The sequence below is a fragment of the Anguilla anguilla genome, chromosome 14 (assembly GCF_013347855.1).
Source record: "Anguilla anguilla isolate fAngAng1 chromosome 14, fAngAng1.pri, whole genome shotgun sequence".
NCBI lineage: Eukaryota > Metazoa > Chordata > Actinopteri > Anguilliformes > Anguillidae > Anguilla > Anguilla anguilla.
The window spans coordinates 40,637,323-40,660,915 of record NC_049214.1 but is presented as its reverse complement, the minus strand read 5'-3'; the positions used below and the strand labels follow the sequence as shown (position 1 = coordinate 40,660,915).

The window sequence follows — 23,593 nt, the reverse complement described above, 5'->3', positions numbered from 1 at the left end:
AGAGCGAACAGTTTCTGTAGTATAAGCAGAGACAGAGTATTGTGTACATGATATAACATCACGGCAAGGAGTTTATTTGCGACACATATATTCAGAGATAAATTATCCTTTCATCAAAACTTGAGATCTCAGTGTTTTACTCGCGGTATGCGGCGACGAGTGACGGCGAATCATAAAGCTAGCTGGCATGTTCAGAGGGTCTTGGAAAAACCCTACGTCTACACTGCGTGATCGCACCATTTTAAAAAAGCAAGACGGGGCTAGGGAGATTAATTTGATTGACGTATGATTTTGCGTGAATTTCAGCTCATTTCAACCACACAACTAAAAACATTTAATTGGGCTGTAATTCAGAGTCTAATCTGTTATGTCTGAGACCAACTCATAGACAGAGTAGCCTATTACGTGTTAGCCGAGCCGAATTTCCAAGAACGAAAATGAGGCGAGAAATGTGTTAAAATAGTTGCATTTTAACTCATTTTAAATACAGCTTCTGTGAATAAGTATCGGCTGGTAGCCAGTACTACTAGCTTCTGTTGCTGCAAGGGGTGCATCAACAACATGCAAGTGGAGTTGTGTACTTTAGCAAACGCGTTGGGGTGAGAAAGCGTTGCTTTCCCTGCTACAACAGACTGAATATGTAACGCAGCTCTAATGAGACCAAAGTTTCCAATACGCTGGGATATTAAACGGTGTTACAAAAGTCAAATTTGACATATTATACATGGTTAGAAAGCTTATTCTGTCACCTATTGGATCGATGAAGCGTAGATCAAGCCAGTTTGTACTACGAAGTTCGAGAACGCCCAAAGCAACATGTGGTATTACAAGATGACGTCTTTTTCTGGAGTAAGACCGGACCAGAAGCTGATGCACACGTGTTGTTGACAGCGTTGTTGCACTTTTTAGTACAGTCTGATATGTAAAATAATGGAGCTTCACAAAAACCTACCAAACACAAACCACACAAAAGAAACCCCAAAGAAGAATCTCCCCAGCATCATACTGCAAGGCTTATATTGGGCCACAGGCAGGTGGAGGCAATCAAGCAATTAAGCAATTGGGTATTACCTCCACCTGCACTACTCAGGCAAGCAGAGGCTGGGGACGTAACGTGTTTGCCGATATACCTAGCTGACAGCGTTTTCATTTGTAATTTTGCATTTGGAATACCGTTTTTATCGCGTTCACTTCCGCATTCAGCTATATAATTTCTGGTGGCTAAGTCACCAGGAAACCTCATTTGAACAACACAATCCATGCATGTACGTCTTTGTCAAGGTCTTATCTAAATTGTGGTATAAAGCATTTGAGGTTTACGAATGTGTGTCTTCTGTAATTACGACAAAAGAGAGATATGCACCGTATCTGGGTTCTGAATACCCTGTAGATGAACCAGGTAAAAACGTAGAGAAGAGTGCATCACGTGTGCAAAGCCAACCAATGCTGTAACTTCTTAACTCACATATGTATGTCACAGTCCCCATTCATTGTCAATGGAAAAAATTGGCCAGAAAGTCATATTTCTCAAAAACCGTGCAGCGAAACTTTCCACAAAGTAATAGCACACAATTCCCAAAGAAGCCAGTCAATTTGACATATGGCACGTGTATGTGGTGCGAAAAGTCTGGGAGGAGTAGCGGTCCAAAAAATGGGTGGAATAATAAATAAATAATATGTGCGATAATAATAGTGTGTTTGCCTAAGGCAACCACACTAATAAAAAATAAATAAAAAATGAGTTAGTTCAAGAGTTAGCAATGCCCTGAAAATCAATAATTTAATGTAAAGGGGGAAATTCAAGGCAGAAACACGTCGGAAATCAAGCTTCAATTAACAAACTGAACACAATTATGTGCCTTAACAGCAAATGTTAGCAAATTAAAGTGAGAAGAGAAGTCTCTGAGTCAGACTTATTCAGAACAGAGCGCGACTGGTCGAAGACTGGAACACTGCAGGCCGTTTCTGCAAAGATCACTAGCTGTGAATGAGGTGTGCTTTGTTAGGGTTGGAGTGAAAGCCTACAGGACGCTAGATCCCCAGGAACAGGGCTTTCACCACTGGTCTAGAGAGTTGAAGAAAAAGCCAGGAACCGGACAGTCCTGCCGTCATTGTCCCTCAGGTGAGCATCATGACCTGTATGAACAGGGCGTGTGACATCTCCCAGGAGATGCACGTGAGTCACTTATCAGCAGACATCAGTCTCCTCTGCAACTCGGCAAACTCCTCCATTTCCTGCGGCGTCCGCAGGTACCCCTCGATCTCGCTGTCCGAAATCTCCTCGTACCCCGTCACCACTGGGCCCACCTCTTCCACCCTCCTCTTTTTGCGGGGTTTCCTGGTACAGGGGGGCACAAACAGGTGTCTTTTCGCCCAGTTGCTATCAGGAATGGGGACGTTCTCCCCAGGGGCGGGGTCTGGGCAGGCTTGGCGCTCGGGGGCGGGATCTGGGCAGGCTTGGCGCTCGGGGGCGGGGTCTGGGCAGGCTTGGCGCTCGGGGGCGGGGTCTGGGCAGGCTTGGCGCTCGGGGGCGGGGTCTGGGCAGGCTTGGCGCTCGGGGGCGGGGTCTGGGCAGGCTTGGCGCTCGGGGACGGGGTCTGGGCAGGCTTGACCCTCGGGGGCGGGGTCTGGGCAGGCTTGACCCTCGGGGGCGGGGTCTGGGCAGGCTTGACCCTCGGGGGCGGGGTCTGGGCAGGCTTGACCCTCGGGGGCGGGGTCTGGGCAGGCTTGACCCTCGGGGGCGGGGTCTGGGCAGGCTTGACCCTCGGGGGCGGGGTCTGGGCAGGCTTGACCCTCGGGGGCGGGGTCTGGCTGCAGCTCGCGCTCGAAGCTCCGCATGGCCTTCCTCATCAGCAGGACGCGGTGCGCGAGGATGTCGGCGGTCACCGTGGCGACGGTGCGCGGCTCCACGGGCGTGCCCCTCAGCCAGGGCAGCTCCCGGCCCAGTTGGCACAGGACCTCCTTCAGCTCACCCACCCGCAGCGCCGCCCGGCCGGGCAGGCCCACCTTGGCCAGCCTGCAGAAGCGGGCCAGCTGCACGCCCAGCCGCGCCTTGCAGGGCTTCAGGGAGAGCCAGGCCAGGTAGACCACGCCCGCCAGCACGTGCACGGGGTGCCGCCCCGTCACCAGCCAGGTGTCGGCCGCCAGCTCCAGCAGCTGAGCCGAGCGCTCCACCAGCCGAGCCGCGCTCTCGCTGAACACCTCCGGCACATCCGCGGGGCTCAGCTTGTACCTGCCCGAAAGAGACAGCATTAACGGGCACACACATTACTCAACACTACTGATATCGTGTGTGTCAGCACTGTAACCCTACGCATCTGGGGGGTATGGTGACAAGCATTCGTAGATTGTGCTGGCATGCTCAGGACTGCATACTAGACTGCTGTAAAAATAGCTTACTTAAAAATGATGCTGTGACAGTTATGAATGGTTCCCATCATTTACCAGTGGTCTGCCCAAAAGAACAAGCCTGCGCTCTAGCCACTTCCCCACCCTGACACTCCATGGCTGCAGGCTTACTGGTGGCAGTGGCTCTGCAGCAGGTCCATGATGCTGTGGGAAGGGGCCTCCACGTTCAGGATCTTCACCAGCTCATTGTACACCATGCCCATGGCGTGCTCACTGGCCTCCAGCAGCGAGTAGATGGTCCCCATGGCAACGGGCCAGTTGTGCTGCCGGCTGCTCAGCAGAACGCAGCTGCCCCCGAGAACCTCCTTCTTCTGGAGGGACACCTTGAGGAAAGCGGGGTGCTCGTAGGCTCGCTGGAACAGGCTCTCCGCCGTCTCCTCTATGACCCGGGGGAACCGCAGGATCCGACACAGCGCACGCACCCGCTTCAGACCTGCAGGAGCAACAAACCACATTTCCCATCATGCCCAGGGCCACAGTGTTCCATAAGCTGTGATAGGCCAGTCCCTCCTCAATACTCATTAGGTCACATCAGTCAGGTCCAATGAGGGTTCGCACAGAAGTAACACTGACAGAACGGGTGTGCAAGGAGATTTACATCTGTCTGGATACTCCACCAACTTTCTGCTCTGAATTATTTAATTACCTCATCACTTATGAGATCATTTAATTACAAGTCCATGAACCACAGAAACTGTTCTCACTCTCACTATGCAACTGTTGCTGTACAGACTCTGTAGATTAACCACTAATGTTCATGCCACAGAGTATCATGTAGTAGTCATCATTTCAATTCAGGTTGTTGACTAGGGCCTTACCTTGAATTTGATTACGGCACGGCTGTTTAACTACAACTGTGGTTTCACTGTATCTGACATCTGCAAGGGCCAAGCAAGAGAGTTGTGTAAGACACCAAAAAAGAAAATTAAACAAAAAATCTGTAGTATTTTGGGAGCTACTTTGAATACAAGCAAATGCCTGAGTATGGCCAACCCTCAAATTATCTAGTTCAGCCATTTTCTATTATAACATCAAACATGACCAATGCACTTCCGAGTAACCAGTTAGAATACAGATGCTACAAAACAGACTATAATAATTCATTAATTTCTGTACAAGACATCCTAATGGAGATGGACGTTTACCGAAACACATCAGGGTATATAGCCAGCGCATCAATAGTGCCGACTAAGTACTATAATTTTAAACTGCCTGGTTTCAGATCCTTCTCTAACCACTACCAACATCGCCGTACCTGTGCCCTGGATTTCCTCGCTTCGAGTTGTGGTAAGCAAGCCCTCAGACACCACAGACCCGCAGTCTGCGCACACCAGCTGACACTGCGAGTATAAGGAGTCGTCCACCAAATTGGATGAGCCACAATCTGGACAGGTCTTTCCGGATGCCATAATACCAACCGATCCTGTGCCTGCTGCCGGTTTACGTTCTGCTTGAATTAGCTCGCTAACAAGTGAATACAGTAACAAAAGCACACTCATAAATTAATGACATGATCGTACAAAGCACCCACAACGATTTCTAGGAAGACAGTCAAGTAAGCCTGAGGAGTCATTTCACAATTTAGCGGTGTGCTATCGGTAATGTTAATTCTACCAGATAACAAATCCAGAAAATAAAGAAAAATGTTAAAGTTAGCAAACTTTTCGCCCCTTCGGCATAACAGAAAACAATGATCTACCATGGCAGAAGAACAACAAACCTGTTCTTCAACAAAACTAGCTAGACAGTCTATCATTCATTATTGATTTACGTTAAGCGAACGGGTAACTGGCGTTAGTTAGTCCTTACTGACAAGATGCTCCAGCTAGAGCTAACTAAAGCATCGCTAGAGAAACATTCATTTACCCAAGCCAAGCGTTCTTGCTAACCAGGTAAATTGGCTGATAATTAACATGCAGCTCGGCATTGATCAAATAAATCGCTATGGTACGAGGCAAGATATATTCCTACAATATAACCGTTTCTGTTTCGTTTGCCAGTCTGTCAGCAATGTAAGGAGATCAGCAAAACGTTTTAAACGTCGGCAAAACGACGCGCTTTCCTCTTTATCTGTACCCCTGCTCTGTGGCTCGTGTGCAAATAGACTAAGTTTTCATGGTTCCGGGTCTTTATTAGTAAAATAGCCAATTAGCCGTCACCTCAAAACGTTCATATAATTCAGCTGTGGTAAAATGGTCACGGTATACACAATAAGCTTTATTATAAATAGATTATTTCAGAACAGTATCATTTTGCATATCAGTTGGTACTTCAAGAATATCAATGATAAGAAATATAAATCCCCATTGTAATTTAATTGTAAATTCACAATTCCCTACACACGTGTACAATCAGGTTGCATAGTGGTAACCCACACAACTGAAATAACCACAGTAGCTCATATTTTAACTACGTACTCTATAGTGAGGAAGGGCCCCATCTGGTGAATCGTACGACTACCTAACTCTCTAGCTAGTAGCTCGAAACCAGAATCTGCCGTGAGGCTACACACTGTAGCCCCAATGGCAACTAATGGTGCTTATAAACTGATCAAACTCGCACAATCCTAAACAAACAGTACAGGAGATTCCCAAAAGGAAGCGGAGTGTTTATTTGCACGCTGAAGCGTACAGAAAAGCGGCAAGACAGTCTTGAATGCTCAGATGCACTAAAGAAGTGCGACCTGAAGTCAATATCAGTAAATCCTTGTGACAGTCTTTGCAAAGGAACGTGGATGAACCACCCATTTATTTGTTTATTTATTTATTTACTTACTTATTTATTTATTTATTAGCCACTGCTTGCCTCGTCTGTTTCTGATAATGTCCACTGTTTTGATTTGTTTACAGTGTTCCGCTTCCGTATTTTGGTCATTCTGACCCAGAGACTGTAAAAAATAGTTCTGACCATTAGACATATACATAGACGCCGCATTGACTTCATTGGCCCGTTGCTGCGATACGTCAACGTCGCCGCCATATTGGACCAGGCAAGACTGGCCTGAAAACAAATACAAGTAAACGGGGGAGCTGCGGTTTTTCTGGATAAAAAGCACTATAACGTTTACATTTCTCAACTGATTTCAATGAGTCGTTTTTATATTCAATGGTTTATGGTCTACGTAGAGTAGAAAAAAACTTTTGAGGAAACATTGGGTAGCATTGCTTTGGAATACAGCTTATTTAATTTCAGTGAGGCAAGATAGCCTATATTGTTTGTAGTACAGTAACTTGGTGTCATTTTGATATCAATACTTTTAATGGCAGGCGTAGATTTTGCCAGTTTGAATGAATGAGTTATAGACAGTGCTTTGTATGTGTGAGGTACTTGACATTTTTGTACGTTAAAAACGTGTTTTTTTGACATATTTCTTTTTGCAAAGTGTTTGTTATGAGAAAGTGAGAAATGCCAAGTGACCCTTTAAGAAACGGTTGTGGATTATGGCTATCCTTTGTAGTCTGATGAGCGTAGCACTTTCACTTTGCTATATTTGTAAAACAGTGGCTGTGACAAAGGGTGTGGTGGCGTAAGTATAAACGCATCAGAAACGCAGCTGAAATATGTCCAGTGTATGTACTCATGGATTTGACAGCCATCTAACGAGCCTTGATTGACAAAATTATCAGCAAGCTTATAGAATTAGAGCTTTCTAGGTCGCAACTTGTGTACCCTTCTGTCCTGCTCTGTTTTCTGTTATTTTGTGGAGACACACTTTTAGTGTTGTAAGGTTTATAAGACATTTTGATACGCTTATCTGCTGGTAGGAGTCCTCTTCGCTATTTTGCTTAGGTAGATCAGTGACCTTACGTGAGAATTGGAAGTAGTAGACCTGGTACACTTGATAGTGGGAAATAGGAGCTGACGCATATTTCCCAGCAATCTTTGCATATTATAAAATAACAATAGTATGAGAGAAATGAGGACAAATTATGAAATTGAGTAGTTGAAACAATATATTTTTAGCAGCGTGGGCATGTAGGTAAAGTTTGACATGATCACAAACTACTGTGCAAAGTAAATTAAGTGACCATGAGCGAGATGAGTTTCCTTATCGAACGGTATATATAACAGACTGTTAGATCCCAACATGATCTTGGGGTACAGGGGTGTAACAAGAGGAATTAATATTATTTATTAAAATTAATTAGCAGGGAAAACACGATGCCGGAATCATAACGTCCTTAATTTATTTACAACAATTATTTTTATATACAAAGAACACAAAAACAGGAGGGGAAACACTGGGCGGGACCAAACAAAAGAAAATGAACAAAAACAAAATAAGCGAACTACCCTAGGAATGAAAGAAACTAATTGAATGAAACCCGAGAATCTTCCGAAACTAACTACACTGACTACGCTAAACAGAACAAAAAACATACAAGGGTGGTACACGCCCCTATCTATATATATACACAAGTGAAACTATTAACAGTAACAGTAATAAGAAACACCTACCTAACTCCCATTCCTTACCCCAACAAAAACCCGGCAACCAAACCAGAGACACAAACCCAAACTCAAGGTCTGTTCAGAAAAATACGGTCAATACACAGAAAGTCCAAAACAGCACAGAGTCACATACAAAGGTGAGCAAAAAGTCAAATCTAAGTGACACCCGGGTAACTGACAATACAGCCTTTTATAGGTGTGGGTCGGTTCCTCATTCGCCTCCAGGCAGATCCACAGAAGAGGATTGGGGGGAAAAACAACGCTCACTTCCTCTGTCTTGCCAATTGCAGAGTGACCTGTAGCACAGACTTGAGAGAAGAATGAGACAGGGAGAGAAAAAAACCTGGCACGTAACACAGACGGTATAAGGATTCACTCGTTAAAGTAGTGGGTGAAGGAAGGTGCCATATTACATAGGAAATCAATTGCACTGACTTACTTTTCTCATGTTCACTACTCGTAGTTATAATTATGATTGAGTCATGATTGTAAATGTCATGTTTTAATGGGGAGTTGCAGACAGTACGTACGTAGTAATAGTTTGTTTGTGGGTAGATAGAGAACAGGGCAAGGTAACATGAATGTAGAAACGTGGCGTTCTCTGATAAGAACGTTTTGTACAGTAGCCAAGTGAAGAAATATACTTAGTAGAAATGGCACAGTGGTCAGCTGGTGTAATTTTAGTTTTTTGCCATTTTCTCCCCAATTTAGTCGTTATACTAATTCCCATCTGTATCACAGTCCTGGTCGATGCGCTATCCTCTGTCGGTCTGGGGAGGGTGTAGACTACCACATGCCTCCTCTGATATGTGTGGAGTCTCCAGCCGCTTCTTTTCACCTGACAGCGAGGAGTTTCACTGGGAGAGCGTAATGCGTGCAGAGGCTCACGCTGTCTCCCCCAGATCCCCTCCCTGCTGAACAGGCCAACCAGTAGGAGTCGCAAATGCAACGATCAGGACTCATATCCTCATTGGCTTCCCACTCACGAACATTGCCAATTGGAACGTCTGACCAAGCGGGAAGCACCGCTGCCGGGGACTGAACCCGGGTCGCTGCGGTGATAGGCCAGTGCTTATACCTCTACGCTACCCAGACGGCCCAGCTGGTGTAACTTTTTAAGAAAATCAATGCATGTGCCATCATGAAATGCATATGGCTGGCCGTGAGTGACTTTTGGTAAAGAAAATACAAGTGTAAGAAAGTGTTAGTGTAAAATATGAAAATATCTGCCTGAGGGCGATGCGGAATGCGATCCTATGACCTCACACTTTTCAGTCCGTAATTTTGGCAGTGCACCACCATGACATAGCCGTTCAATGCGTGAAATTTCTTGGTCAAAGGTGTCCATTGTTTTAAAGAAGAACACAGGCCAGTAAGCACAGCCAAGCTCCGGTTGGATCCATATGGCTTGGCAATATTGTAGCCGGTTAACTGAACATGTAGATGGTAGGCCATAATACCCTGTATGCGTTCGGTGAACGCCAGGAAAATGTGGTGCAAAAGCAATAATTGAGAAGTAATAGACAATAATTAGTGAGGAAAAACGCAGGTTAAAGAAACTTGTTCCAGGCGGGGCTTGAACCTGGGAGAACCTTGAACCCTATGAACCACAGAACATGACATTGACCACTCAGCCATGAACAGACTATTTCAGTTTTTGATTTTTGATAAATTTGCAAAAATTTCTAAAAACCTGTTTTCGCTTTGCCATTATGTGGTATTGTGTGTAGATTGATGAGCATAAAAATGAATTGAATCCATTTTAGAATAAGGCAGTAATGTAGCAAAATGTGGAAAAAGTAAAGGAGTCTGAATACTTTCCGAAGGCACTGTAGATGCGTTGTACAGTTAAATAGTGAAGGGTCTCTGAAAGAGGTATGTTAAGATAGCGGCTCGACTCAAAACAATAGCAACGCCTGAGGAACTAATAAAGCCCTCCTCCAAACTCATGAAAATGAACAATTATATGAAAATTTTCTGTCCTCTGCAAAGCCAGATCTTTATCCTAAATATCGGTGCCATTCATTCATCTCAAGCTCTACCACAGACTATTCCCTCCTCTATGCTCAAGAACCTCAGTCCTCAGTCCCAGCTATTCAACCATCCATCAACTCCAAGTCAACTCCTATATACTTCTTTAAGCTGCCAACTGGCACACCTGGAGTGCAACAGTCATCTCGGCCAGCGGATTATCTGCCTGTACATGGGAAGAATAGCTGTTCCAAGTCATACCAGACCCATCCTGTCCACACCTCAAGCTGGTATTCCCTCCTCTGACTCCCTTCATTTGAGGAACACACCTCTTGCACCGACTCACTAGCTGCGGTTACATGCACACTTTTTTTCATTCTGATTGAAATCATTCCGATTGAAGATTTCGGGTCAACTGTTTACATGGGTTGTAATCTAATACAGTCTGGTGTTTACATGCGCCAATGCATTTAATCGGAACAGCTGTGTGACATGCGCAAAAGTGATGAATACATTATTTGTTTGATCAGTGGAGAGAAACGTACGTCACCACGTATTCATGCGCAGAAAGAACGCAGCCAGAAGATAATCAGTTTCATCGTTTACATGGTACAATTTTTTCTTTTGATCGGTTTATGAAAAGGTTTAAACTACCCCTCTGCAATCGATTGAAATTTCAATCGGTTTGGGCCTGTTTATTCTGACTGAGGTGTTTATATGGAGCATTTTCATTCTACTTGGGCTTTTAAACCGATTTTAATCGGAATATTAGGCTCCATGTAAACCCAGCTAGTGAGAAGTGTTACGTCCCCTGCCTCTGCTAGCCTGGGTAGTGCAGGTGGAGGTAGTTGCCTGATTGCCTATTTGCTTGATTGCCTCCACCTGCCTGTGAGCCAACATAAGCCCAGCAGTATGAGGCAGGGGAGAGCTTCTTTTGGGTTTCTTTTGTGTGTGGTTTGTGTTAGGTAGGTTTTTGTGAAGATCCTTTTAGATCGTTTTGTGAACTTTGTATTTTCTTTTGTTTTAGTTTGTTATTTATACAAATAAATGTCTGGGTTTTGTTCTTACATCAGTTTTTGGATTGTTTTTGAAAGGTGACCAGGGATTCCATCCTGAGGAATGTTACAGAAGATTTGAGTCTCCCACTGCTGCAGGGCCGGCCCGTGGCATAAAAGGTCTATGCAGCGTTTATTTTCGCAATTACGTTATTCATCCCCTATCGCGGAACTAGCGGTATAAATTGTAAACAGAATGGCAACCGAACATTTCATAACAATGTAATGTAAGAAGGATTTTACCATAGGGGGCGACAGCTCAGGAGGTAAGACCGATTGTCTGGCAGTCGGAGGGTTGCCGGTTCAAACCCCGCCCTGGGCGTGTCGAAGTGTCCTTGAGCAAGACACCTAACCCCTAACCCCTAACTGCTCTGGCGAATGAGAGGCATCAATTGTAAAGCGCTTTGGATAAAAGCGCTATATAAATGCAGTCCATTTACCATTTACCAAGCGAACCTCCCCTCCCCCCCTTGACAGAATCCAACACCCCTCTGCACACTAGCTCCCTCCTAGTGCCTGCTATGGATTCTCCTAGTGCCTGCTATGCTATGGATTGGGGCGACATAGCTCAGGAGGTAAGAGCGGTTGTCTGGCAGTTGGAGGGTTGCCGGTTCGATCCCCCACCCTGGGCGTGTCGAAGTGTCCCTGAGCAAGACACCTAACCCCTAATTGCTCCCAACGAGCTGATTTGTACCTTGCATGGCAGCCTTTCACCGTTGGTGTGCGTGTGCGTGTGCGTGTGCGTGTGCGTGTGCGTGTGCGCGCATGCGCCTGCGCATGCGTGAATGGGTGAATGAGAGGCATCAATTGTAAAGCGCTTTGGATAAAAGTGCTATATAAATGCAGCCCATTTACCATTCTACCGAGACTGCTTGATTTGATATGAGTAGAACCCATAGAGGTAAATGTCACGACAGTCTCATCACCACTAATGCCTACCAACCTGCAGCAAAAAATACAGCAAGAACTGTGTCTAACCATAGGACACACATCAAGTTTGACCTGCTTAATATTAGATTACTCTCCACCAAGGCAGTTCTCCTTAATGGGCTAATCACTGATTACACACTTGATGCCCTCTCTCTCGCTCAAACATGGTTCAGGCCTGAGGAGTTACATTCCCCTAAACAAGACGTCTCCACGAGGCTACACCAGCAGTCAGACCACATGTGTAACTGGTAAAGGTGGGGATTTGCTGAGATATCTGATGCCACCTTCAGTCGCCCATTAAAAACTAAGTACGTGTTTTCATCTATTGAGGTCATGGTTATGGACTTCATGCTGGTATTTACAAAAAAAGTGACTATAAACAAACCGTCTGTTCCCTATGAATGTTCCTTATGGAATTTTACAATTTCTTGTCAGCTCTTGCAACCATGGCTGACAGTGTTGTGATTTTAGGTTATTTTAGCCTCTTAAGTCAGCCAGAGTGTGTTAATTTGAATTCATTCAGTTTTTTTAAGGTGAAATTTTAGATCAGCCTGGTCACACGATATACTGTTTGAAAGTGTTAAAATTCAGGATTCTATCTCTTTGAACTATTTTACAGTGCCAAAGGTATTTTGTAACATATGGGGTGGCAAAACAAGCTTTCCTCGCCATCTATGCATTTTGAAAATCCACAGACGACATGAATCACGGTAAAATTCGTTATTTTATCAAGGATCCAGCGAACAATGTCCACAGTGATTTTTAGTCCAAAAAAACCTTAACTCACAGAAGCATTGACAGAATGTGCATTATTTACTTCCTGAGGAATTATCATTGTTGTCTTTGTTGCCAGTGGTGAGATGTTATAGTGACAACTGAAAAGCACTTTAGCTGATGAAATTACATTTCTATCGATATATAGTTTGTTAGGCTTGCATGAAAGCACACATACTGTTTCTCCTGCTTAAACAAACCGTAAGTTTTTCAGTATACATGCTAAAAATTTTGTGCACCAGTGAGTAAAGTTCTTAAGGCTTTATGCCTAAAAAGTTGCTGTTTTACAATAAAAATGATTTTGCAATGCCTAGTTCTAAACAGAAGACTTGAAATTTGGAGGCTTTGGAAGAATTCACTCATCTGAGGAGGATAGCTTTGACTCCAGAGCAGAGGGCATATATAACGACATGATCCCATTTTATATCAGTGAGAATGTAAATACATTCTCAAAATATATTTATTATTCGGAATGCATATAAATAAGGAGTAGGCCTGATTTTGAATAATAAATTTAGCACGTGAAATTGTGGGATGTATTTGACATTGATGGGGGTGGGGTATTTGACAAAAACTTTAATCAATGGACCTCAATCAATGGATTAGTAAACTAGTTATTGTTAATATAGTTCTTTTCTACAATCTTCCAGACCTGCTGCTGCCAGAGGTGGCAAGGGGAGAGCAAGGAGAGGAAGGTGAAGAGGGTGGGATCGCAGAGGAAGAGAGGAGGACAGTGACAGGCAGCAGAAAAGAGAGCGAATGGAGCCTGGATCTTGTTTATAAGTATAGTAAGAATAACACAATTTCTTTCCATCTGTAACCATGATAATATTTTTGAATGGAGATTCCCTTGGGATTTGCTACAAAACATTAAGGTAATTAGAATTAAATTTAGTCTAGAGATTGCCTTTGCACATTCATTGAAAACATTTTTAAAACTTGCTGTAGCACAAACATTAAAAGCCTAAAGGTTGTGATGACACCAATCTCAGCTCTACTGCCTTGCTTTGAACGTTCGTTGTTTGTATGTTATCTTGTACTGTTTTCTGTTCAGTATTACTATCCAATGTATACGTTTTGCCTTCTGTATTTACTGTACTTGCTGTTCTTTAACCTTTTAACTGTGTTAAGTGACCCAGGGCTCTGGAAAGGCACTATATAAATTATTTATTATTATTATTATTATTATTATTATTATTATTATTATAACCAATGTAGTCATTTATCCGCACAACCCTGTTTTATCAGATCAATTCCTCATTACCTTACAGATTGAGTTGTGTATGACCTTCTGGCCGCCTTTGAAGGAAAGGTGGCTACAATCCGGACCTCCTTTTCCCATTCAGTGAGCCCCCCAACCCCCCGGGACAAACCCATGGCCACACTGACCTCTTTCGAGATGCTGGAGGACTCCGATATACTCCAACTCATCACTTCTCATCCCACAACCACCTGTCCACTTGACCCCATCCCATCTGCAGTCCTCCAATCAATTTCCAGCGAGATCCTTCCCTACCTGTCCTCCATTGTTAATTCCTCTCTTGCCTCTGGTCATGTTCCCTCTGATTTTAAGATGGCTCGCGTTATCTCACTTCTCAAGAAACCCACCTCAGACCCCTCTGATGTAATGAATTATCGACCCGTATCGCTTCTACCTTTTCTGTCCAAAACACTTGAGCGAGCAGTGCTTAAAAAACTAACCTATTTTCTCCATCAGAACAACCTGCTAGACCCTCACCAGTCTGGCTTCCGATCCAGACACTCAACAGAGTCTGCCCTCCTGGCTGTGACAGAGGCACTTGCCACTGCAAGAGCCTCACGCCTCTCCTCTGTCCTGATCCTCCTTGACCTGTCTGCAGCATTCGACATAGTAAACCACAAAATACTCCTCTCCAGCTTGGCTGAGATGGGCATTGCTGGGACCGCCCTGATTCGGTTCGCTTCCTATCTTGCAGATAGGTCCTACCAGGTCACCTGGATGGGGTCTGCCTCTGCTTCTCATCCCCTTGTTACGGGAGTACCACAGGGATCTGTACTGGGTCCTCTGCTCTTCTCCATATACACCAAATCTCTTGGTTCAGTTATTAATTCACACAGTTTCTCCTATGCAGACGACATGCAACTCTTCTTTTCTTTCCCACCCTCTGCCTCACAGGTTGATGATAAAATATCTTCCTGCCTGGCTGACATCTCTACTGGATGGCCAGCCACCACCTGAAGCTCAACCTCAAAAAAACTGAGCTGCTGTTCTTCCCATACAAGACCTGCCTACTACGTGAGCTCTCAATCACAGTTGATGGCACCACAGTGACTGCCTCTCACTCTGCAAAGAGCCTGAGGGTGGTCCTGAACAACCAGCTGGACCTCAAGGAGCACATCAAGGCAACATCATAGTCCTGCAGATTCCTTCTGTACAACATCAGAAGGATTTGACCATACCTGACTACGCACTCCACCCAGCTGCTTGTCCAGGCTATGGTGACCTCCCGCCTTGATTACTACAACTCTCTCCTTGCAAGCCTGCCAGCTTGTGCCATACAGCCACTACAGATTATTCAAAGTTCCGCCTCTCAACTCATCTACAACCTTCCCAAATTCCCCCACGTCACTCATCTGCTGTGGTCACTCCAATGGCTACCGGTCGCTGACAGGATCAGGTTCAAAGTCCTGACCCTCGCCAACAGGATGGCCCCTATCTATTTGCAGGACATGATTCGATTCTATATGCCTGCTCGACCACTCTGCTCTGCAGTAAGGACACCTTGTACCCCCTCCCACCCCAGTAAAGAGATCACAGAGCTTCTCCACCCAAGCTCCCCAGTGGTGGAATGAACTCCCTGTCCCTCTTCGAACCTTTCCCTCACTACCCATCTTCTGCCGTGGTCTGAAGACACATCTCTTCAGACTATACCTGGACTAACTGCCATCACTCTGTATATCATTTCACTTTAAATCCCCCCTTTCATGACACTCATGTTACATGTACCCCCATTCCAGAACTTTTGGTAATTTGTACAGTATTTGTCCTAATATTGTAGCTTGTTCTTCTCCCTAGTTTGGCTTGGCATAAGTTAGGTCAGAATAGTGTTGACTGTGTGAACTGAACTGTGTTCTTGTCTAGAAATAGCTGTACGAAATGAGTATTGTACCTTATTGAACCTGTGTTTTGTAGTTGTCCATGAATGCACTTTTGTACGTCGCTTTGGATAAAAGAGTCTGCTAAATAAATGTAATGTAATGTTGCTCCGCATAAACTGAGCTAAAATGTATCACCACATGCTCTATTACCCCAGAGACTGATCAGAAATTCTGCAATAACCTGCCATCCTCCTTCCTCTTATGTTCTCAGTACATACACCTCAACTCTATACATTCCCTCACAGATGACTTGGTGTCCATGCTAATGGACCCTGGACTTCGTTGCACCTTTCCAGAGGAAAAGTCCAGCCAAAAGAAGTTAGCCCCTTGCTACAACAGAAACACACAGGCCCTCAAGAAGGCCTCAAAAGAAAAATGGCATCCCATCATAGGCCTGCTAGTTCCATGGATCCTATCCTAGGCCTGCTTCAGAAGAGTTCCGTGGATCCTATTCTAGACCTGCTAGTTTCCTGGATCTTATCCAAGGCCTGCTAGTTTCCTGGATCTTATCCTAGGCCTGCTAGTTTCCTGGATCCTATCCTAAACCTACTAGTTTCCTGGATCCTATCCTGAGCCTGCTAGTTTCCCTGATCCTATCCTAGGCCTGCTAGTTTCCTGGATCCAATCCTAGGCCTGCTAGTTTCCTGGATCCTATCCTAGGCCTGCTAGTTTCCCGGATCCTATCCTAGGCCTGCTAGTTTCCTGGATCCTATGCTAAGCCTGCTAGTTTCCTGGATCCTATCCTAGGCCTGCTAGTTTCCTGGATCCTATCCTAGGCCTGCTAGTTTCCTGGATCCAATCCTACGCCTGCTAGTCCCATGGATAATATCATAAGCCTGCTTCAGAAGAGTTCCCTGGATCCTATCCTAAGCCTGCTAGTTTCCTGGATCCAATCCTAGGCCTGCTTCAGGTTTGGGTCTCCCCTGCACTGAGCCATGTAGCATGCGGTGCATGTTGGACATTTTTATAGCCTGTTGTATGCAGTTTGACTGAGTCAATCTGCATTATGCTGTTCTAGCTAAAGAAGCACCCAGCCCTGGGTCATTGGATGACTAACACAGAGAAAGAAAATGACAAGTGAACTTTGTCAGCAGTGACTGTTAGAATGTTACTGGACTTCCTGTGTGGAAAGCCTTCCATTTCTGGGTTTGTCAAACGGTATCTAAAAGGTCATTGGGTGTGCGATGGATATTGCTCAACACTTGCTCAGCTGATATTTCTCAGTATGTTAACTGGTGAATAAAATTCCTTTTCCATTTAGCTTTGCCTAAGCCTTTTGTTGATATATTGCTTATTTGATGTACACTCAAATATAATAAGGTGGTGTAATTCCTGAGAATTAAATCATAACTGTAAGGCAGGAAAAAAATAAATGTTCCAAATTGAATTTTATTGAATTTAATCTTTGTTGCAAAGGAATCTTTATTGCTATTTTACAAAAAAGTTTTGCTGGAATATCTGTTTGCTTATTTTTGTTTTAGAGAAACATCAAAAATGATAAAAGCTGAAAATACTCTTCAGTGTGCAAAATATGGGACAATGACACGAAACCATAAAGCAGGAAAGTCATAGAGCTCAGAGCAGAAGCCATTACAGTATTTATTCCCATAAAACATCAGTATACATATGACATCACACCGCTCATCTGAACGCATGGGAGAACGGTGGGCAGTGTTGGGTATTAATGAGTGATTGATTGAATGAATGAAATAGTAAAGGAGTGCGTTACAGGGAAGGATGTAACTCAGCCACCAGTGTGCCATACAGACTGCTGGGCTGCTGTATGTCCTGCCCGTGTCCCAGCATGCTCTGCCCGTGTCCCAGGATGCCCTGCACCAACACTGGCACCACCAAATCATCTGACATTATTATCATTATCAACAAAACAACAAATGAATCTAGCAGATAATGATAGATAAAGTAGCAACGGCAATAGAAAACATCAACATTTTCGAAATTACTTGGAGGCACTGGCAAATATGTACAAAAAATGAGCTAAAACGATCTGACATTGAGTAATAGCGTGCACAGGTTTTTGCAGCGTGAGCTGACAATTGGTCTGTTGGAAAAAATGTGCATTCTATGTGTGAATAAAAGCCACTGGTTCTCATTTGCTGTCATATGTTCCAGATTGTAATCCAGTTTGGTTGTAATTACACTTCCCACAATTTTAAACATTCTGTGATCCATTAATCTATCCAGCGCACACAACTGCTATCACTGTTTCGCCCAGATCCACCAGGATCAAAAGAGCTTCGATGTTTTATTCAGTTACAATTAATTTACTACTACTTCATTTCCGCAACAGTGTTTTGAAATATAAAAATAGTTTCAGTTAAAATGTATACCTGTACCAGCAGGAAGGAAAAACAACTTTGTTGACATGCTTGAAAAGAAATGTCAAAGGAGACAGCTTTTATGCTAAAAACAAGATGCAATATAAAGAAAGTGCTGTTTTCATGCAGCGTTGGAAATCACACAGAAAACATTGTAGTGAAGCTTTCTAGAAGCACAAGCATGTTTAAGTGCTCTGTTCCTCCATCTTTGGGGCTGAATGATTCATTTTAATCTTTGTCATTTTCAAATATAAAAACACAATGAGAGCAACAATTTTACATGGCCCAAACTTTAAGTGCTTCAGAGTGTGATTTCAATTTGTTTCTGTCCGCATGGAGGTCAAGTATTTGAGGGGAAAATAGCAGTCAGCCACAATAACTTACTGTGTGGCTCAGGACATTGCAATCACAATAAGAAATTGTTGATCGTTTGTACTCACTGTAACAACCCTCCCATCCCCATAGTTAGCACTGTGCTACTCACACCGGCACAGTGACAGCTTGCTCCTCTGATGCCAGTGACTATAGTGCTTAAACCCAACCCACCCTCCCCCCATTATTTAACAGTGTTTCTCTGTGGTGGCCTTTTTGGCTGGTCTCATATTGACTGTAAGATGCTAGGCAGCCTTTTTGTCCAGGCTCATTGAGTGTAAGGTGCTAGGCAGCCTTTCTGGCCGGGCTCATTGACTGTAAGATGCTAGGCAGCCTTTCTGGCCGGGCTCATTGACTGTAAGATGCTAGGCAGCCTTTCTGGCCGGGCTCATTGACTGTAAGATGCTAGGCAGCCTTTCTGGCCGGGCTCATTGACTGTAAGATGCTAGGCAGCCTTTCTGGCCGGGCTCATTGACTGTAAGATGCTAGGCAGCCTTTTTGGTCATGCTCATTGACTGTAAGATGCTAGGCAGCCTTTTTGGTCATGCTCATTGACTGTAAGATGCTAGGCAGCCTTTCTGGCCGGGCTCATTGACTGTAAGATGCTAGGCAGCCTTTTTGGTCATGCTCATTGACTGTAAGATGCTAGGCAGCCTTTTTGGTCATGCTCATTGACTGTAAGATGCTAGGCAGCCTTTTTGGCTAGGCTCATTGACTGTAAGATGCTAGGTAGCCTTTTTGGTCATGCTCATTGACTGTAAGATGCTAGGCTGCTCCTCGATGATGCGCACCAGCAGGTTGTCGATGTACTCCTCCAGCTCCTTGATCTTGCTGTCCTTCTCAGAGAGCTGGTCCTGCTGTTTCATCACCAGGGAGGCCAGCTCTGAGTGGGTCAGCTGGGAATAGGGCCCGCCTACACCCCCCGCCGATTCCGTCACCTGTGAGGGGAGGAAGTGGAGGGTCAGTACTTCCTGCTGAGCACCCGCACCATTGCTCTCTAAAGGATGTGACTGCAGAGAAACAAGGAAGGAATACCAACATGAACTAGCTGTGTGTGTGTCTGTGTGTTTATGTATCTGTGTGTGTGTGTGTGTGTATGTCTGTGTACACTCCTGGGCAAAAAAAATGGGCCAAACCCAAAATGGCAAAAAATTAAGCTTTTAATGGTCTTAACAACAAATCATTGGTCAAAAATTAGCAAGAATTAAACAAATGCACTCTGAGACCTCCTGTGCCACCATGTGCTCGTTTACTTTTGCTGCAGTGAACAGTTTGGGGAAAAGTTAGAAACAGGGAAATTCACTTATACAGCAGACAAATTAACATAATGTTAAATAAAAGAGTCATGTTTTGCATTTGGTTGCATATCATTTTCATGCCATGACTTCCTGATGTCTGTGACCGATCAACATCATCAGAGTCTGGATATCTTATTTTCAGGTTGTCCTACAAGTGATACAAAAACTCTTTGCATTTGAATGGATCTCTATGGGAATTGGGGGGTGGGACTAGATTCAGCTGTAAATTATGCTGATAAAGTATGGAACACATTTGTTGGCTAAATGGCTTTAAGTCATCAAGGGTCCAAGGTATCAAATGAGCCTCAAACCACTGTGCTGCTGCCAGATATGCAGTAGATACTACAAGCATTGTTTCTCCTGATGAATTTTCCTGTTGAACTCAAAGGAAAAAATATTCAGGAGAAATGCTTGTAGTGTCTACTGCATATCTGGTAGCAGCACGGTGGTTTGAGGCTCATTTGATATCTTGGACCCTTGGGACCCTAGTCCCACCCCCCAATTCCCATAGAGATCCATTCAAATGACATTATGTTAATTTGTCTACTGTATAAGTGAATTTCCCTGTTTCCAGCTTTTCCCCAAACAGATCACTGCAGCAAAAGTAAATGAGCAAATAGTGGCACAGGAGGTCTCAGGGGTGCATTTGTTTAATTCTTGCTAATTTTCCGACCAATTATTTGTTGTTAAGACCATTAAAAGCTTAATTTTTTGCCATTTTTGGCTTGGCCCATTTTTTTGCCCAGGAGTGTATGTTCGTGTGTGTGTGTGTGTGATTATGTGTGTGTATGCGTATGTTTGTGTGTGTGTGTTTATGTATGTGTGTGTGTATTTGTGTGTGTGTATGTTTGTGTGTGTGTTTATGGATGTGTGTATGTTTATTTTTGTGTGTGTGTATGTGTTTATTGCACAAAATGTTCAGGCCAGGGGTGCAATATTAATGCAGCGCTGCACAGACTTTTCTATCAGGCCTGGGGTGCAATATTAATGCAGAACACAGACTTTTCTATCAGGCCTGGGGTGAAATATTAATGCAGAACACAGACTTTTCTATCAGGCCTGGGGTGCAATATTAATGCAGAACACAGACCTTTCTGTCAGGCCTGGGGTGCAATATTAATTGGGGGGATAGGTAAGAGGTTTAAGTGAGTGATGTTGGGGATAGGTTAGAGGGTTTAGTGAGTGATATTAGGGATAGGTTAGAGTAGGGATCATCAACTCTGGCCCTCAAATCGAAATCCAGCCCTGGTTTTCTTTCTCCCGGGTAATTAGTGCTACTGATTGGCCAGACTGTTTTCACACCTGACTCCCAGTCAAAGGGAGGGTGGAAAATCAGCAGGTCTCGGCCCTTGAGGACCGTGTGTTGCTGATCCTTGGGTTAGAGGGTTAAGTGAGTGATGTTGGGGATAGGTTAGAGGGTTTAGTGATTGATGTTGGGGATAGGTTAGAGGGTTAAGTGAGTGATATTAGGGATAGGTTATAGAGGGTTTGGTGATTGATGTTGGGGATTGGTTAGAAGGTTAAGTTAGTGATGTTGGGGATAGGTTAGAGGTTTAAGTGAATGGTGTGGGGGATAGGTTAGAGGGATGAGTGAGTGATGCTGGGGATAGATTAGGAGGGTAAGTGAGTGATCTTTTTTGGATGTTGGTGCCGTTCCACTGCGGATCGTACCTTTGTCATTCCCTCTGTGGCACCCAGGTCTCCCCCAGGGAAGCTCCCAGGATAATGGCTGTCCAATAAGCTCAATGGCTTCACTGGGTGAGGCCTTCCAAACCAGAGAGATACACAGAGTCAGACAGAGAGAGGCTATTAGGCCTACCAATCCAGAGAGATACACAGAGTCAGAGAGAGAGAGAGAGAGAGAGAGAGGTTGTTAGGCCTACCAAACCAGAGATATACACAGATCAGAGAGAGAGAGAGAGAGAGAGAGAGAGGCTGTGAGGCCAACCAATCCAGAGAGATACACACAGTCAGAGAGAGAGAGGCTGTGAGGCCTACCAAACCAGAGAGATACACAGAGTCAGAGAGAGAGAGGCTGTGAGGCCTACCAATCCAGAGAGATACACACAGTCAGAGAGGGGGGGAGCTTGGGAGGGGAATGAAAGAAGGCAGAGGGAAGGAGGAGGATGAGAAGGAAAGTGAAAGGCAATAAAAGAGTGCACAAGCAAAATAAAAAATGAAAAACAGACAGGAAATAAGGTAGAAGAGAAGAAGGGAAATCAGAGCCAGAGAGTCCGAAAGAGAGAAGGAAACGTGTGTCAGTATCAGAGTAATCACGGGCGTGTCTGAGGTCAGTATCGCGTGCCCCAGGTCTGGCAGGTTAAAGGTCAGTATCGCATGCCAAACAAATGCAAAAAAGTGAGCAAAGAAATAAAACATGGTTTTCACGTACAGATTTTGCAAGCAAACACATTCCGCTCTACAAATGCTAGTTTTAAACAAATACATTGAGGACTGGAAGCACATCTTCTATTTGTGAATCACATGACATTTTCACAGTTTTGTTCACTAACAATTTTCTCACTAATGTGCTGAGGATTTTCTCACAAATTACCTAAGCAATTCACCCTTGACAGGAGCAGGTGGCGCTGGGTGCATTTAAAGACCCTTTAGCCTCCCTGAGGGGAGGGGAACAGCATTTATAAAACATGTTCTGTTTCGTTTTGGCACCATATCACCCTATCGCTCTCTTTACTAGCCGTGTTTGCTCTTTGTACTGCCTTTGTTGCTCACTTGATGATGCTGGACTATAAATAGGTCACCTGTGTGCACCCACATCTGTCACCACCTGCTGTTCCCCATCACCGCCACCCGGCCCCACCCATCATCTGAGCCACATCACAAATCTTATAAAACTGGCTGACATGCTGGTCACCAGTCGGCACCCTGAGCCGACCAGAGGAGGATGGGTTTCCCCCTTGAGCCTGGTTCCTTCCAAGGTTTCTTCCCATCTGCCACAGGGAGTTTTTCCTTGCCACTGTTGCCTTAGGCTTGCTCCTGTGGGGGTTTAGGCCAGGGTTGTCTATAAAGCGTATTGTGACAACTGCTGTAAAATACGCTATACAAATAAAATTTAATTGATTTGATTGATTGATGGTACCTGCTTACAACCTATCAAATATCCAGTCATCTTCCCAGCCTGAATGAAATTATTGCCAGTAAAGGCCAATAATGAAATGGAATGGAGATTTTTTTCTTTTTTTTTGTTCTCAACTCCATTACAGCACCTAAGCAGATAAATAATAAGATTGAAAACTAATTGTCAAAGCGTAGCAGAACATATGCCTGTATGAAGGGAAAAGGCTGAAATACAAACTCACATGCTTGCATGTGTAAACCTCCCTCACCTCTCTCATTCACTATCAACAACTACAGGCCTAAGGAGACCTAATTGTGCTGTTTTTGAGAGGAACTCCAAACAACATGAAAATGCATTAGGACCAAGACTGAAAAAGCTGCTTGTTGTGCATGGCTGTATTTTTGCTGAAAGACAATATCAGCTGTTTATGACCCCCTGTCTGATGTTGAGAGCCCTGGAAGAGTGGCAAGCGATTAGCCACACAGCCATTTCACACTGAGGCGCAGGCTGTAGGACTGAAAACAAGCTCTGTTTGCGCTGTGATTGGACACAAAACTGAACCGTGTGGCAGGTGTGCCATTTAAGCAAACCTGCAAGCAGGTAAGTAAATAGGCAGAGCTTGATCAAGCAATAAGTCACCCATCTACATTTAGTGTTTTAAAATGTTTGCCTGGACAGATTCATAGGTTTACAGATGAACATCCTATGATAATTCAAGAGGTCAGATCAGACAGCAATCAACAAGTGGCCACCATTAATGCAAGCTGGCTGTCATGGCCT

General features: G+C 44.4%; 2 protein-coding genes and 1 long non-coding RNA gene across 6 annotated transcripts in view; 1 reads left to right on the top strand and 2 right to left on the bottom strand.

Annotated features, from left to right (window-relative positions):
- Window positions 1-1,754: 1,754 nt before the first annotated feature.
- brf2 (BRF2 RNA polymerase III transcription initiation factor subunit) lies at window positions 1,755-5,478 on the bottom strand. Its single transcript, XM_035391716.1, has 4 exons — window positions 4,664-5,478; window positions 4,227-4,286; window positions 3,520-3,841; window positions 1,755-3,232 (listed from the first exon to the last, which is right to left on the bottom strand). Exons 1-4 carry the CDS (start codon window positions 4,905-4,907, stop codon window positions 2,182-2,184), a joined length of 1,677 nt encoding a protein of 558 aa, XP_035247607.1. The 5' UTR covers window positions 4,908-5,478; the 3' UTR covers window positions 1,755-2,181.
- Window positions 5,479-11,690: 6,212 nt separating this feature from the next.
- On the top strand, window positions 11,691-17,115 carry LOC118212756. The gene is made up of 2 exons (XR_004762300.1): window positions 11,691-13,378; window positions 15,974-17,115. It is a non-coding gene; the product is annotated as an uncharacterized LOC118212756 (long non-coding RNA).
- Window positions 17,116-17,303: 188 nt separating this feature from the next.
- rab11fip1b (RAB11 family interacting protein 1 (class I) b) overlaps window positions 17,304-23,593 on the bottom strand; it is a 30,751-nt gene continuing 24,461 nt past the window's right edge. For all 4 annotated transcript variants that reach the window (XM_035390993.1, XM_035390996.1, XM_035390995.1 and 1 more), the window contains 2 exons: window positions 21,406-21,499; window positions 17,304-19,374 (listed from right to left, as the gene is read on the bottom strand). In XM_035390993.1, coding sequence (XP_035246884.1) covers window positions 19,162-19,374; window positions 21,406-21,499 — 307 coding nt within the window. In that variant the 3' untranslated portion in view covers window positions 17,304-19,161. The remainder of the gene's footprint in view (window positions 19,375-21,405; window positions 21,500-23,593) is intronic.

Coding starts and splice junctions, on each gene's coding strand:
- brf2 (XM_035391716.1), bottom strand. CDS start 4,907: ATGAGTGTGCTTTTGTTACTGTATTCACTTGTTAGCGAGCTAATTCAA. Junction 4,287..4,663: donor CGAGGAAATCCAGGGCACAG/GTACGGCGATGT, acceptor TGGCCCTTGCAG/ATGTCAGATACAGTGAAACC. Junction 3,233..3,519: donor CTGCAGAGCCACTGCCACCA/GTAAGCCTGCAG, acceptor TCTTTCGGGCAG/GTACAAGCTGAGCCCCGCGG.